At 37.5% G+C, this 15812-nt stretch overlaps 2 protein-coding genes across 3 annotated transcripts in view; one reads left to right on the top strand and one right to left on the bottom strand.

Annotated features, from left to right (window-relative positions):
- The window catches only part of LOC106075627 (proline rich transmembrane protein 1B-like), an 11953-nt gene extending 11820 nt beyond the window's left edge, over positions 1-133 (bottom strand). The window contains exon 1 of the mRNA XM_056044368.1: positions 1-133. This exon is cut by the window's left edge and continues 23 nt beyond it. The gene's annotated coding sequence lies outside the window, so the exon portion shown is untranslated.
- A 6550-nt stretch (positions 134-6683) lies between these two features.
- Positions 6684-15812, top strand: part of LOC106051166 (fatty acyl-CoA reductase 1-like) — a 28906-nt gene continuing 19777 nt past the window's right edge. Inside the window, exons 1-3 of one of the 2 annotated variants that reach the window (XM_056043458.1) lie at positions 6684-6803; positions 8510-8733; positions 12813-12988. In XM_056043458.1, the coding sequence (XP_055899433.1) occupies positions 8518-8733; positions 12813-12988 (392 nt within the window). In that variant the 5' untranslated portion in view covers positions 6684-6803; positions 8510-8517. Of the gene's footprint in view, positions 6846-8509; positions 8734-12812; positions 12989-15812 lie in introns of both variants that reach the window. The other variant, XM_056043459.1, reaches the window with a different exon arrangement.

Here is a 15812-nt window from a genome sequence, read left to right as displayed (position 1 = left end):
TATATGTATTCTTATTCCAACACTACAAGGTGAAATGATGAAGAACACTATTGCATTGTAATGGAGCAGGTGTGTGATTACTATCACTTGATTGGTGTGTGTGTGGTCCTATCTATATGGCCTGTTTTCTATCTCATTTAATGTGCTGTCAGATAATGAGATAATTATCTAATTATAGAGCTTGTTTTTTTTTTGTTTTTTTTTTAAACATTAGTCCCGTGAATTGTGTTGATCAAATGAATTTTTGATATGTTAAGATTCTGGTGCAGAGATTTCTTCACTCTGGTTTGGAGAAAAAAAAATTAAAGAAGGACAACTCCCTCTCAAGCCAAATGTTATCTCTTACTTCCCTTGCGCTGTAGATGCGAATCTTACAAATTAGTATCCAAATATTATGCATATAATAATTGCATATTTAGTTTTAAAGAGGCAATACATTCAAGAATACCTTGTCCATTTCTTATGCATGCATAAAATTGATACTTTCACGTACCAAAATACAAAGGTAAAATTAAGATAGCTATTGTTTCGCAACGTAAGTTACCGTCAATTTCTTGAACTATTATAATGACATACAATTCTCATTCCAATATGGCCTCCCTCAGTGTAAAGCTACTATGGATCATCTCGTATAAATGAAATGGATGCTTGAGCATGAGATGTGGTTGGAGCGATGTTGCCCACACAGCAGCGCCCCCTCTCCACGCTGCTGGTGTTTCCAAAGGAACGGAAAGTATCGATACAGTATGGGGTCAGCGGCGTCGCCGGCTCTTCCAGGGTGTAGCATTGTGTGCTGCAAAGTGCCAAAGGGTTTCTCTCTTTTTTTTTTTGTCTAAGGGTTGACTACCGAAGCGTTTCCCATATTTGGCTATAGCTACAAGACAGCAGAGGCTTCTCCTAGGTGGGTAGCTGTCACAGTCTTAGTTGGCATTGCATGATCTAAAGTTCACGTCATGTTAAGAGTTTAAAAGACACGTGGAATTCCTGATGTAGAAAACATGAAGTAGAATGAATAAAGTTGACTTTGAGTTCAGTCAAGTCAAGTCAGTAAGGTTTTGCTCCCGGTCCAGGAAGGTTGGACGTTGCTTCCTGGACTGGTGTAGGCCTATATATATGCATATAGCATGAAAGTCGATGGACTAGTGATTGTCGATTAATTATATTTGAGAGTTGATTTCATCGTGTGCTTATTGAATATTAAAGTATTATTCGTATTTCAATGGATGTCTATAGTTGAAGCTCCAGTGTCACTAGTAGTAATTGTTCTTATTGTTACCCGCTGAGATGCGGACGTGATTGATTAGTAACTGACATATATTGGATACTTTTGATACCGCTGTTATGCGGATAGGGTTGTTATTATTTCTTGACTTGTAGCACTAACAAGGAATGCAGTATATTGTTATTATTATAGTAAAATAAACTTCATGTTGTCTGCTGAACGGACTTGAGCCAGTCAGTTTGTACTATTTGTCTTGTCACGTGTCTAGAGTACTTCAGGAAGCAAGAACCCAGTATTACACCATTCAACGTTCATTGACAGTAGCCAGCCAAGTTTTACGAGCCTCTCCTGCTCAAAGCTTACTGGTTTAGACGCCTTATGCTCGCCTTCGCCCATTCTCCTGTTAGTGATAACAGTCCAGCCGGACCCAATATGTGATCCCCTCGCGAAGGCCAGGATTTGGACTGGATGTCAAAGTCTATTTCATATGCATGCCAATGGAAGCATTTTTAAACTAGTGGAGTGCTTCATCCCCATAAGACTTCCGACAATAACGACCTTACGGACATTATTCAACCAAGACACACGAATACTGCATCATGTGACGTTGTCCTTTCAGACCTTGCGATCTATAGGGCAGATGATGTTAGGGTCGTCTGCTGGTCAATGGTTAACGAGCAGGGTGCCATGTGGCTAGCACAACGACAAGCCGCCTTTACTTTCCCTAACTAAAGTCAAGTACCCATTAGAGTTGGGTGGACTTGGAGGCGCAATAAAGAAACAGAAATTCAAAATCCCAGTCTTCACCGAGATTCGAACCCATGACCACTCAGCCACCGCACCATTGACTAATAGGTAAACATTTTCTTACGCATATATTAAGTACCTTGTGATGGGAATTTTGAAAATTATCTTTTGGTTAGTCAGTGCTTAGTACTAGTAAGTACAGATAACCCGAGAGATAACTGTGTGATAAAATCTATCTCTCTCTCTTTTCTTTTCTCCTTTCTCTCTCCCTCTCCCTTTCGGCCGCCAGTTTATTGTTTGTAAAAATATTTGTAAAATGTTTTACATGTTTCGGATGTTCCTTCAGAGTTGAAGATACTTCATCCAAACCTCCCGCAGGACGATGGGGGATGGGAGCGGGCAGGGTTTGAACCCCGGGACCATCGATAAATCCAAACAACAGTCCAGCGCGCAAACCGCACGGCCAGGCAGCCTTCCTGTGATGTTGATATAAGCTTTGTAATAAAAGTTGCTTTCATTTATTTTTTTTTAAAGAAGTGTGTTCTTGTTTCTGTCATACTCGGCATTAAATCATTTATACACCAACAAAGGCTTAGCAGGACTAGCTGTTAGCAGCTACAACCCTAAGATGAATATTGACAAGCAGTTCCAGCAGTTGTCTTGTAAACAGTTGACTATATTGAAATACGCGTTCCTTGGTATTCATTATTTTATCTTATTTATTTACAGACGTCAGGAAAGAAAGGTCTTAGGCCTACGCAGAGCCTATACACTCATTATAAATCCACAAGTTAATCTAAACTGTTCTCAGTCATTGACTCGTTGGTTTACTGGCAGAGGCGTAGGCCGCAAGGGAGCACGATGCCCCGGGGCGCCCCATCAGAGGTGCACCAAAAAAAATGTTTTTCTAACTAACAAACATTTTGAAAACATATAAGTAATTACTTATTGCATTACTTGATCTGTCTTATATCTTTGCGTTATGCCATAGACCAGTGATGCCCAAAATACGGCCCGCGGCCCGCGTGCTTCCATCTGGCCCGTTGAAATGTCGGCACAAAGTATCTACTTACAAGAAAATTGACGCCCTCCCCCTCCCCCCCCCCTAAAAAATGTTTCAAAATGTATCTTTATATACGTTAGGGCCCTAACTTTTTTTGTAATGGATTACTACCAAGGCTGTTAACATTTGTGCGTTCATGAATTAGGACTATAGAATCTACTAGGAAAAGTGAACGGATCCTTACTTTTTTTTTGTAGAAAATGATACCATTGCTAGCCAAAATGTTTGTTTTTATAAAGAAAGTGTTGCTGTTTTTTTTTTAAACAAGAATAACAAAATATAAACAGAACTTACGCCATTATTTTTTTTTAAGTGTAAAGAGAAAATTCAAACATTCCAATAAATTCAATGTAAGTACTAGATCCTCGGTTTTGAAATAAAATAGTTTCAGGTCAATTTCATTAAGTTTTTTGTGTCTTTTCCATCATGTGGCCCGCGACACTAGTGTTGGAATTTAAAATGGCCCGCAGATTGAATTAGGTTGGGCATCACTGCCATAGACTATATCTATGGTTCTGCTCACTTTAATTCTATATGAGACTTCTACTCGCGTTAAATCGTGTAGGCCTATTCATGATTGAATTTTAGGAAAATCGTTTTCGAAAATTCAGAATCACCAATGTAGAGTATTTTGTAGAAGAAAGATTATTGTAGATATTATAAGTTTTTTTTTTTTGTATTATATTATCATTAAATATATTTTGTTTATAAGTCGTTATTTTTATGTGATATTCATAAAAACGGTATGGGGGGCGCCAAGTACTTGCCCCGGGGGCACGTTTTGCTCACTACGCCACTGTTTACAGGCTACTTTAGGCAATCTCGTTCATGCTCAAATAACGCTTGAAAATAGAACTTCATTTTTTTTTTTAATTGCCATTAGACTTTTATTTGTATAAACGGATATGACGTAATTTACTAATGTCTATTCAGTGGCTATCCATTTGTGTGTCTGAATGCACTGACCTACAATTATCCCATCTCATCATTGATTTAGGTTCCAGCCCGTGCTTTAAATTAACCAACCGTGCTGTTCTATCACGTGTGTCAATATTGTGCCTCCCCAACACATAATACTAAAGAGACCCAGTGTTGCTATGTACACTACCCAGCTTTATCAGCACACCCTACTTATTGACATTTTATACCAGTGATTCTAAAATTCTATGGCAAACTCTCTCACTTATATTTGCAAGTTTACAACTAAGAACTATTTTCGGTTTACAAGAAACTATTTTAAAATAGATTTACAATTTTAACATAGTGATGTAACTTAGCCAACAGCGAACCCAAAGAACCTCAACGAAAGGAATATATAAAAATACTAGTTTAATAATTTAACAACAGTAGTTCGATAAACAATATTCAACTGGAATAATCAGTAATACCAACACTTCTTTCTTGTTTACATCCTAGATCTAATTATCTAATTATCGGCCATCTTGGACTTCCTCTATCTCTTAGCGTGTCTCTGTCCTGTGTCTCCTGGTGCACAGTCTTGCACCTAATGACAGTGCGCAATGTAGGGGTCAGAACAATACCGTCTTGGACAGTCGAAAATAATATGAGACATGGTTTCCTGTTCTTCTTCGTAGCGGGGTACCGTGAGTTACGCCAGAACCGTGTGAAATATGAACCAACGGAGCACTGGCCCGTCTTGCACTGTGCTATAAGATCTTGTTCATGCCTTGGAAGCCTTCACACCACGGCAGGCCCTGTCTTATGTGCCCTCAGGCTTTTCGGGAATCGTCCCAGCAGTCGAACCGTTATTTCCATTTCCAATGTTTGGATCGGTACGAGAGCGTAAGGGATCAAATCCGGTGTTCATCAATGGCATCCAGTCACTTCCGGATCACACTCCAATCGAGGAAAGAGAATCACGCAGTCAGAAATAGCATAAATATCGTTCTGTCGGAAAAAAGGTGAAGAAAAACTCTTGAAAACAACCTAAAATGGTCCTATAATTCCATCTAGACTATTTCGAAAATGTGCTTAAATGTGATGCTTATAATGTCTAGTGCCAGAGGTGACCGGGCCTCGCTCGGTTGAATGATTTGAGAAAGATATTTACCCCATCTCATGTTGGAAACATTTTTGTAACGACGAAAATGATCGGTCGATCTTATCTTATCTTATCTTATAAAATACGGGAACTACCAATCCGAAGTGTTGCTTTTATGTGAGAAGCGTGGTCGAGAGGCCAAGTGCGCTTGAACTTGGCTTGGCTACCTAGAAGGGGGCTCAAGGTTCGACACCCGACTCCCACTGGTCCACAAATGCTATAAGCATGAAAGTAGCGCTATATAAAAGCTATAAGAGTAATAATAATAATGTTCTGTTATTTCTTTAGTCACTGTACATGACGATCTGAATAGATCCCTTTCTAAAGTGGCTCCCCCTATGGGGGAATTAGATCTTAACGCTCTGAGCAAAGCTATAGGGCCTAAGCATGAACGTTGCATAAAGGAAGGGTCATGCATGGCGGAGAAGTAGAAAAATAAACTATGACAGCAGTTGTGGATTTAAGGATTTGGTCTCTTTAGTGTTGTTGCAAAGGGAAAAGATCACCTCTCGAGACTTTTTTTTTAAATGCCACAGAACATATCATGCAATTGGATTCAATAGGCCTATATTTCATATTTAAACACACAAACTCTTTTTATAACTATGTAGGGTCGTTAAGCAATGCATAAAAGGAATGGAGTATGGATGGGAACAATATATCCAGTAGTTGGACCAGCAGGCCTTCAAAGTACTACAAATCATTATTACGTCCTACGAGCATCTATGTTTCGAACTAGTCGTGCATGTTTATTTTCACTGTTTTTTTCCCCTGGCTCATACAAGCAACTATTTCATGCTGTATAATGGCACTTGTAAGAATTTGTCCTAGCATAGGCTAATATACGAAATAAGAAATGTGCCTATTTAGATTTATCTTTGTGTCTTTCTATGTATTTTATGAGTTGTGTTTTCGTATTTGTAAATTATGGTTTAGAGTTTAGTGTTTTAGGCTTAGAATCTATGTATTAGGCCTATTGCTACGTTACTTTTTAGTCTTATATCAAGACGTGTCTCTAAGATTAGTGCTTTTTACTATATATTCATATATGGTGTTATAGCTACTCTAGTAAAATGTGTGGTAGCCTATATACTCATTTGAAATCTTTGCAGGATAGAAAGATGAAGCTTTTATATAAAACCTCTGACCATAAAATCATATCGCAAAATCAAAATCTTAATTTAAAAAAAAATCAGTATAAATTTTAATTACAATACACATTCTTCTCTTTCAAGACTAAAAGCTATATTTATAGGTCTAATTATTCAGTGCTTCAATTAAAAACAAAAGACACTCTAAATGAAATTAGGTCTAGATCTATTAGAATCTAGATCTAGATCATAGATTCTAGATATAAAATATACTGATATAGATCTAAATATCGATAAGATTTTAAGATTCTCGATCTGTAATTAAATCTGGAGTCCTGATCTATTAGATCTAGATCTATATTAAATAGATTCTAGATTTGGATGTATAATAATATTATTAATTAATATATCTATTCTAGATCTAGAGTTTATGTTCTATATATAACTCAAATAAATTCTAATTTTTGTTTGGTATGAAAAAATAAAATAAAGAACACTCCTTGGATTGTGGCCTATGTTCCGAATGTTTACGGAAGCATCACACCACCAACCAGTTGCTGTTGTCACCGCCAGTTACCGGCGTACTCCTGTTATTTTATGAGGAACAGTTATTACAAGGTGTGTAAACTTTAAAACAGGATATTTCTAGATGAATCTAGGGTAATCTAGAGAAGTGAAGACTTAACTATTAACTATACTTCAATAATTGTCAAGATCTAGATCAAGTAGATGTATAACTATAAGTAATAAAAAAGTCAATAAAAGTAGTGTAAGTGTAAGACACAATCACATCAGATCAGTGGATCAGTCTTAATAGTCTATACTCTATACTTATTAGGTTACACTTGTCTTATCAGTGATGACAAACTGAATCAGTGAATGAATCTCATCTGAATCTGAATCTCACATTCAGTGTCACTTAGACTTGAAGTTAGAGTGTCTTACTATTCTAGATATATTACTTAGTAAAGATCTAGATCTACTACTTAAGTTTAAGTCTAAGTCAGACTAGTTAAGAGACCTCTAGTTAGAGTAGTTAGACTCTAAGTCAAAGTGTCTAGGACTTATCTTGATAGTTATCATAGTTAGAGTCTTAGTCTTAGATATACATAATACAGTAATTTATCAGTAAATGTCAGTATAACATCTAGTATAAGTATACAAATATAGATTAGAATTGATTAGATGTAGATGTAATCTTTATTTAGATTTTAGATCTATGATCTAATTATCTAGCTAGGTCTTGGGCCATAGCCTATACTCTATTATCTATACCTGAGTATACTATAGTTATACTAAGTTATAGGCTATAGTAATCTTTTATCTAATCTAGAGACGTAGAGTCGAGATTTAAAATTTTAAATCTAGAATTCTAGTCTAGTCTAGAGTACTCTAGAGCTAAGGCTAAGGGCTAAGGCTAGATAATTAGATAGATGAGATTAGATCTATATATTTAATAATTATTATCTAGAATATAATATTTAATTAATTTAATATTATATAGACTATATATAGAGACTAGATAGATTTCAACGGCAGGCCTGTCCATTTTTTTATGTTGTCCTCCCATCATGCCAAACCCATCACTTTCTCTGTCTGTCTCTTCTTCTTTTTCCTGGTACTGTTTCCTGAAGGATGGCCTTTGCGGACTCAGCATATATCCACAAAACTGAAAGTCTGCAGTGCTGTAGTTTTTGAGCATCTAATTCAAATAAAAATACTGTAGTTAGAACTTCTTTCAATGGCAGGCCTGTCCATTTTTTTATGTTGTCCCTTCATCACTCTCTCTCTCTCTGTCTCTTTTTCTTTTTCCTGGTACTGTTTCCTGAAGGATGGCCTTTGCGGACTCAGCATACATCCACAAAACTGTAAAGTCTACAGTGCTGTAGTTTTTGAGCATCTAATTCAAATAAAAATACTGTAATTAGAACTTCTTTCAATGGCAGGCCTGTCCATTTTTTTATGTTGTCCCTTCATCACTCTCTCTGTCTGTCTCTTTTTCTTTTTCCTGGTACTGTTTCCCGAAGGATGGCCTTTGCGGACTCAGCATACATCCACAAAACTGTAAAGTCTACAGTGCTGTAGTTTTTGAGCATCTGATTTAAATAAAAATACTGTAGTTAGAACTTCTTTCAATGGCAGGCCTGTCCATTTTTTTATGTTGTCCCCCCATCACTTTCTCTGTCTCTTTTTCTTTTTCCTGGTACTGTTTCCTGAAGGATGGCCTTTGCGGACTCAGCATACATCCACAAAACTGTAAAGTCTACAGTGCTGTAGTTTTTGAGCATCTGATTTAAATAAAAATACTGTTTCTATCCTTTCAGGTCTCAAGATGTCAGAGAAATGTTCAAGAAGACAAAGAATCAGCATCCCAGAGTTTTACAGACACAAATCAGTGTTCATCACTGGAGTTACTGGGTTTCTAGGCAAAGTTCTCTTGGAAAAGCTGCTGCGCTCATGTCCAGAAATTAAGCGTTGCTATGTTCTCATACGGCCCAAAAAGGGGCAGTCACCCCAAGAGAGAATAGCTGGGGTCCTCAATTCTAAGGTAAGCAAAACATTATAAGTGATATATATATATTTTTTATAACCATTTAATTTAAGAATTTAAAGACATGTATTCTGTATGTAAAGTTCCCCTTTCAGACCTTGTGGCTTATAGGGCAGACGATGTAAAGGTCATCTATTTATGTGGCCAAAGGTTAATGAGGGTATCATGTGGCCAGCACAACGACTAACCGCCTTAACTTTTCTCCAACTAATGTCAGGTACCCATTAGAGCTGGGTGGACTCAGAGGCCCCCAAAAATCCTGAAATTATAAATCCCAGTCTTTACCAGGATTCGAACCTGGGACCTCCGGTTCAGAAGCCAAGCGCTTTACCACTCAGCCACCGCACCTCCTATGTATGTCCATTACTTAAAACAACATTCTGAATTAAAAATGAGTATTTTTGTTTACCAACCATCAGAAATGATAATGTCTGTCAAGATGTAGAATTTTTTTATTAGTTTATTTCTAATTGGTCACTGAGTTAATGCTTGATTATAAATGTGGTTTGTAAGTAAAGTTAAATACTTCTTCAGTTCATGCAATTCTGGGGCAGGTGAAGTTTCTCTGGCCAACTGAGGATGTCATGTGGCCTGGCCAACAGCTTATTGCCTTTTCTTTTGTCAACTAGTTTCAGATATCCATTAGGGTGGGGGTGGGGATTTAGAAGCTTCCTAAAAATTCTGAAATTCACATTTTATCACCAGGATTTGTACTGAAAAACTCATAAATTCAGAATTCAAGCACTTTATAAAGTGATAATGTGAAACTTAATTAATTACGAAATCTTAAAAAAAACAACTGAAAATATTAGCTAGACATTAATTAAATTAGTTGCGCCATCTTAAAGGGAAACTCTGATGGTTTGGACAATTGTTTATATAATGTGTTTTGATTAACAGATAATGAATATATTCTTCTTTTTTTTAAAATTTGAAATAATAACTTTGCATCCAAAACAATCAGATTTTCACCGGTTTCTATGTGATGTCACACTAACCTATTAATTTAATCTATTGACTTATTGCATAACGGGAGACCATACAGTAAAGTTTACATTCTTGTAGAAGTAATATATTGTAATAACTTAAGTGAGGCAACTCAACGAGGACATTGACGTTTATTTACATGGAGACATGACAAACACAAAGGGGCATCTGCCTTGAGCACAGCATCTCCATATTGGCTCTCTACTTGGGCGGAAATCGTTAGTCTCTTATGTCAACATCCGACTTGTCTGGTCACTGATAGTGCGCACCTTCTTTCTGCACTATCTTGGATGGCGGTGCGCATTGCAAAGTCATAACATTGCCCCCGTCTTAGCACTTTTCGTCCCGAAAAGAAACACTGCAGCTGAGGTTTGACAGTTCAGGTGGAGGTCGATCAGTGGGAACCACAGACGTTAGGGTGTCTGTTGCCCACAAAGCCATCTGCACAGTTTCCCGTGGTCGTCACTTCCTCTTCTTCCAGTTGGCCAGTCTATGCTTGATGCGATATCGTGGTCGCTGCTTCGACCTCATGACGATAGTCGCTGATGCCAGCCAGCTGACACAGGGAGAGTTAGTGGAGGTCAGGGTTGCCAGCCACGTAACACAAATGGAGGTTGTGGCCATCACTGTATTTTCCAGGGTTGTTGTTCTAAGATGCTGAGTCAGCGGACCTCCTCCATGGACGTCTCGTAACACAGTTGTTGGCCCACCGGTAGCCATGGTTTCAAGCACATAGTCTTTCTCAGCCTCATCTGTAAGGTATGCCCATGAAGCATCCTTGTAATGTTCATCCACCACTACATCAGGTTTCGCTGGGATTAATTCACCACCGTTCAAGTCACTCTCACTGATGTGGGCAGAAGTACACATTTCAGTCAAGTTCAGATCTTGTAGCTGGGTTTCTTGGCATGGGCACTGTCCCCGCAGGACGCCGCATATACAGTTCATGTCAATCGCCTGGATGCAGTTGTCAAGTATGGAGTTCTCTTTTATGCCGCAGCCAAAGTCAAATTCGTTGTTTCTGCCTCGGCCATTGTTGGGGCCCGCATTCGCAGCTTCACTCGACGACATCCAAGGCAAGGAATCAGAAACGATCTTAAGGCTTTCATGGTTGGAGTTCTCATCAAAGGTACTGACAGATAAACAGAGGTCTTTAAGGTCCATAGCAACAGGCTTGAACGCAGACCCGTTGTCTTGATCTGTCCGGCTCGTTGCAGATATACCAGGAACAAAAGTTTCAGGCTCATAACAGACTTCAGTTAAGGTACTGGTAACAGGTACAACAGGAACAATCGCTTCAGGCACGTAACAGTCTTCAGTTTCTTCATTTGTCTCTTTCCCTTCGATTCGGTACATCTCGTTGAGATCATCACAGCAATCATTGTCACGTTTCTCGTCTTGAAAGTCACAACCACAAGACTTGCCCACAACACAGACACAGACGGCGCTCCAATTCCCAGCGTCTCCGTCACCACTGTTTGTGCAGCCACAGTCTTGACCACGCAACTTCTTGACCAACGAGTCTACAGGCAACTGCTCCTTTACCAACGAGTCTACCCCTTCTTTCATTCGAGACACCATTTTATCTATCTTGTTCCCCATACTGTTAATTTGTTCACACATTGCTTCATTTATCTTGCCAATAAGCTCATAAATCTCCGGTTCAATTTCAAATAAGTAGGTATCTGGATCTTCGTCTTCATCTATCAAGGCTTGCCGGAGACGAGCTGTAAGCACCTCCTTGGTACCACCAATTATCTCATATCGGTTACGAAGTTCCTTCCTAAGCTCTCTAACTGAGAGTTGGTCTAATCGTTTCAAAGCTGCCATTGTAAATCTACCTCCTCTCGTTGAGTTGCCTATAATCCCACTTCTGACAACCAATTGTAATAACTTAAGTGAGGCAACTCAACGAGGACATTGATGTTTATTTACATGGAGACATGACAAACACAAAGGGGCATCTGCCTTGAGCACAGCATCTCCATATTGGCTCTCTACTTGGGCGGAAATCATTAGTCTCTTATGTCAACATCCGACTTGTCTGGTCACTGATAGTGCGCACCTTCTTTCTGCACTATCTTGGATGGCGGTGCGCATTGCAAAGTCATAACAATATCTTGGTCTATGCCTTTCGATCTAGATCTTGTAAGCAAAGAAAAAAATGCATGTTGAAAGTAGATTTACATGCTTGACTAACCATGGCAGTGTGTATTTTCTCGCCTGACCACTCAACACACACAAACACTATCGCTTGATTGTCTTGTCATGACCGACTACACGTAGTCTAGACTAACTTTACACTGACCAGTTCGTTAAATTAGAATCAATCATACACACGATCTATTTACTTTTTAGGACAGGGACGGGCTTAGATGAAAATGTTACTTTTTTTCTTGAGTTGGTTATTCTAATGCTTTTAGATCTCTCTCTCTCTCTCTCTCTCTATATATATATATATATATATATATATACACGTATATATAACTGTACCATAGCTCTGGACTAGGCCGTCACTAAGCGTAACAGCTACTGTAAGAATGAAGCGATACGATTGGTTAAACATAGTTTCTCTTTCAATATTGTTTAGGGAAGTGACGTTTGACTGAGCTTAAAAACAAAATCTCAAAGAGCCCTGTTTTTTTTAGATGTCAAGAACTTACTGACTAATTTATTAAATATAAATGTTTCTAAGCATTTAAATACAAAATGGTAAAATGTTTACTATTACAACATTTTACGCAGAATTTAAATCTGTCAATAACTCAAATTTGAAAAACCATTGGAGTTTCCTTTTAATTTCCCCTTGAGTAATGTTGCATAACTTATTTAAAGTTGACTTCATATTTGTTTTTATCAACTGAATAGATTGAGAATCAGCATTTTCATTGACAACTTCCTTGGACCATGTTATTGGTCCCATACTACTTTACCAGAAATATTCCTCACGCAAGAATATACCATGAACTGTTCAATTTTATTTTAATTATGAGAAACATAACAAAGTTGTTTCACATTCACTACTGAAGCCAAACAGCTTTGAGTGTAACATATGCACTAAGTTTCCTAACCATATCATGTCTGTCTAGTTATATGACAAGCTGCGCTCAAGCCTGCCAGATTTAAAGGAGAGGGTTGTGCCGGTCTGCGGTGACATTCTAGAGCCAAGACTAGGAATGAGCGAGGAGGATGAACAGATGGTCATCGAGAATGCCAACATAGTGTTTCATTCAGCCGCTACAGTGAAATTTGATGAAGAACTTAAGTATGTTGTTGTTTTTTTCTCTGGTAAATACTTATTAAAGATCATGAGGTTAAGGTTCCTTATTTGTGTTTGGTCATTTTGCTGCTCAATAAAGTTTCTGTTTACTAATTACTTTTTGCCTCAATGCTGCAGCCATTTTTTTTTTATACCTGTCTTTCTTACAGTTCCTTTTACTAGCTACCAAACTCTTAATTTCTTCTGGGGGGTTGGGATAGGGTGGACATAGGATTTTGATAATGGCTGTAACAATTTTACTAGAAATGTTTCATAGACTGTTTATGTATATCTTTGGTGGAAAACAAATTTTAAAAAAGTCTGGTTTGATCATAATAATTTTTCAAATTATCATCATCTTAGGCTATTTTGAACACATTTAGCAGGTTTTCCAGCACTAAATTCAAATATACCATTTGTATTTTGAAAAATATGCTTCAGTATGAATTTCAGCACTTGACTGAAATGTTTCTTTGTATTCAGTAAAGAGTTCAAGAAACGGATAGATGTTGATGAATGTTTCACACACCGTTTTATGTACAAACCATTAGCTGGACTGCTACAATCAATTTGTGGGCAATAAACATATATGCATATTTATACTTATAAATAGAATTTATCAATACAGAGTATCAGTACTAGAGCTTTAACTAGATTCAGTAGTCTAGTCTAGGCTACAGTCTTTTAATATTTCCTAATCTGGATCTATATCACTGAACTAGAATTTTCTATACTCTGAGTAGATTTATACATGAACATATCCAGGATTTTTTTTTCAGGGTTATAAAGTAAATCTTTTATTGTCAACAAGTTTTGTTAGATCTTGGAGTGTGGAATGCCACCTTCATTATACAATTTTTTTTTTCATCAACATCAGTACATAGTGTTTTTACTGGTCTTGTAGCACCAAACTGTTGGTAGACACCTTAACTGTTGTAGGCATAATATATCATTAAGTAATAAAACTTCAAATAAGTTGAATAATTTCCTTGTGAACTATACTTAATATAACTTTATTTATAATATAGACAGAATCAATGTAGTAGATTTTAGTAATAATATTTTTTAACAAAATCTAACTCACTACAATAGCACATCCTTTCAGTCTCACATTCTGGAGTCATCGCCCCTAAGACCAAATGATGACAATGCCATCTATGTTGCATCATTCACAACCAATCGCTAATCTCCTCCCACCATCACTCCAAAACAGATAGTTGATAGAATCTTCATTCAATTATTTATTTGAGTTCTTTCCAATGAGGGTTTGCATACCTGAACTGGACACCAAGTGGCTTTTGCTGTACCATTGAGATTTCTGGGCTGTTTGTTCAAAAATGTGGTAGAGAAAAAAAAAAGTTGACATTAGCTGATTTATGATCATTTTTTCCCCTACTTTATAATTTAGTTTGAATCTTTAAAGTTTAACCCTTAAAATGCTGAGCTGTTATAATTACAATTGTGTTGTTTAGAGGCTAACCTACCACACGCGTTTTAAGGGTTAAAAGACAGGAACAGGGGCTTATCTATAGAATAATTTATGCCATTTCCAATATTGAAAAAAGAAAGAATAATAAATTGGTGTCATTGCAACCAGAAAAAAAAAATGCTTCCTTTATTTAGATCAGTTATTGATTTGACATTCAGTGTCTCCTAATGTACAGTGTATGTTATCTAATCAGGTAGAGTGTGTGTACTTAATAGTTTGAACACAACTTTCTATCCAATATAGTCCCTTGAAAAGAATTTACGAGAAGAGGAGAGTGGACTAGTAGTAAATTTCAATGAGTCAAAATCATTTCTGCAATAAGAGTAGAGTTTGCATTTCTAGATCAAACAAAGGCTATCATAGGGAGGAATCCTTAATGATCTTCTTATATATATATATATTTCACAATGTGATATTTGTACAGAACAGATCAACTTCAAAAATGTACATATATTTTGAACTTAATTTATGTCCAATAATTTGTGAATTGGTCTTGGACTGTTGTGTTAAAAAAAAAGTCATTGTGTAAAAGTTAAGAAATAAAAGTTTTGGAAGCTTTTAGAGCATACTGTCTGTGCAAGACTTACTGTGTGTCAAGTAAAGCTGTTAAACAAAATAAAATGTCAACCAGGGACAATCACTTTAATGTCAGCCTGGCATGTTCACTTCAATGTGAACCAGGGACAATCACTTCAATGTCAGATAGGGACAATCACTTCAATGTCAGATAGGGACAATCACTTCAATGTCAGATAGGGACAATCACTTCAATGTCAGATAGGGACAATCAATGTCAGCCAGGGACAATGACTTCAATGTCAGATAGGGACAATGACTTCAATGTCAGATAGGGACAATGACTTCAATGTCAGCCAGGGACAATCACTTTAATGTCAGATAGGGACAATCACTTTAATGTCGGCCAGGGACAATCACTTTAATGTCAGATAGGGACAATCACTTCAATGTCAGCCAGGGACAATCACTTTAATGTCGGCCAGGGACAATCACTTCAATGTCAGCCAGGGACAATCACTTCAATGTCAGCCAGGGACAATCACTTCAATGTCAGCCAGGGACAATCACTTCAATGTCAGCCAGGGACAATCACTTTAATGTCAGCCAGGGACAATCACTTTAATGTCAGCCAGGGACAATCACTTCAATGTCAGCCAGGGACAATCACTTTAATGTCAGCCAGGGACAATCACTTCAATGTCAGCCAGGGACAATCACTTCATTTCAATGTCAGCCAGGGACAATCACTTTAATGTCGGCCAGGGACAATCACTTCAATGTCAGCCAGGGACAATCACTTCAATGTCAGCCAGGGACAATCAC

Source organism: Biomphalaria glabrata, chromosome 10 (genome assembly GCF_947242115.1).
Source record: "Biomphalaria glabrata chromosome 10, xgBioGlab47.1, whole genome shotgun sequence".
In the NCBI taxonomy this organism is placed as follows: Eukaryota; Metazoa; Mollusca; class Gastropoda; family Planorbidae; genus Biomphalaria; species Biomphalaria glabrata.
This window is presented reverse-complemented; position numbering and strand designations above follow the sequence as displayed.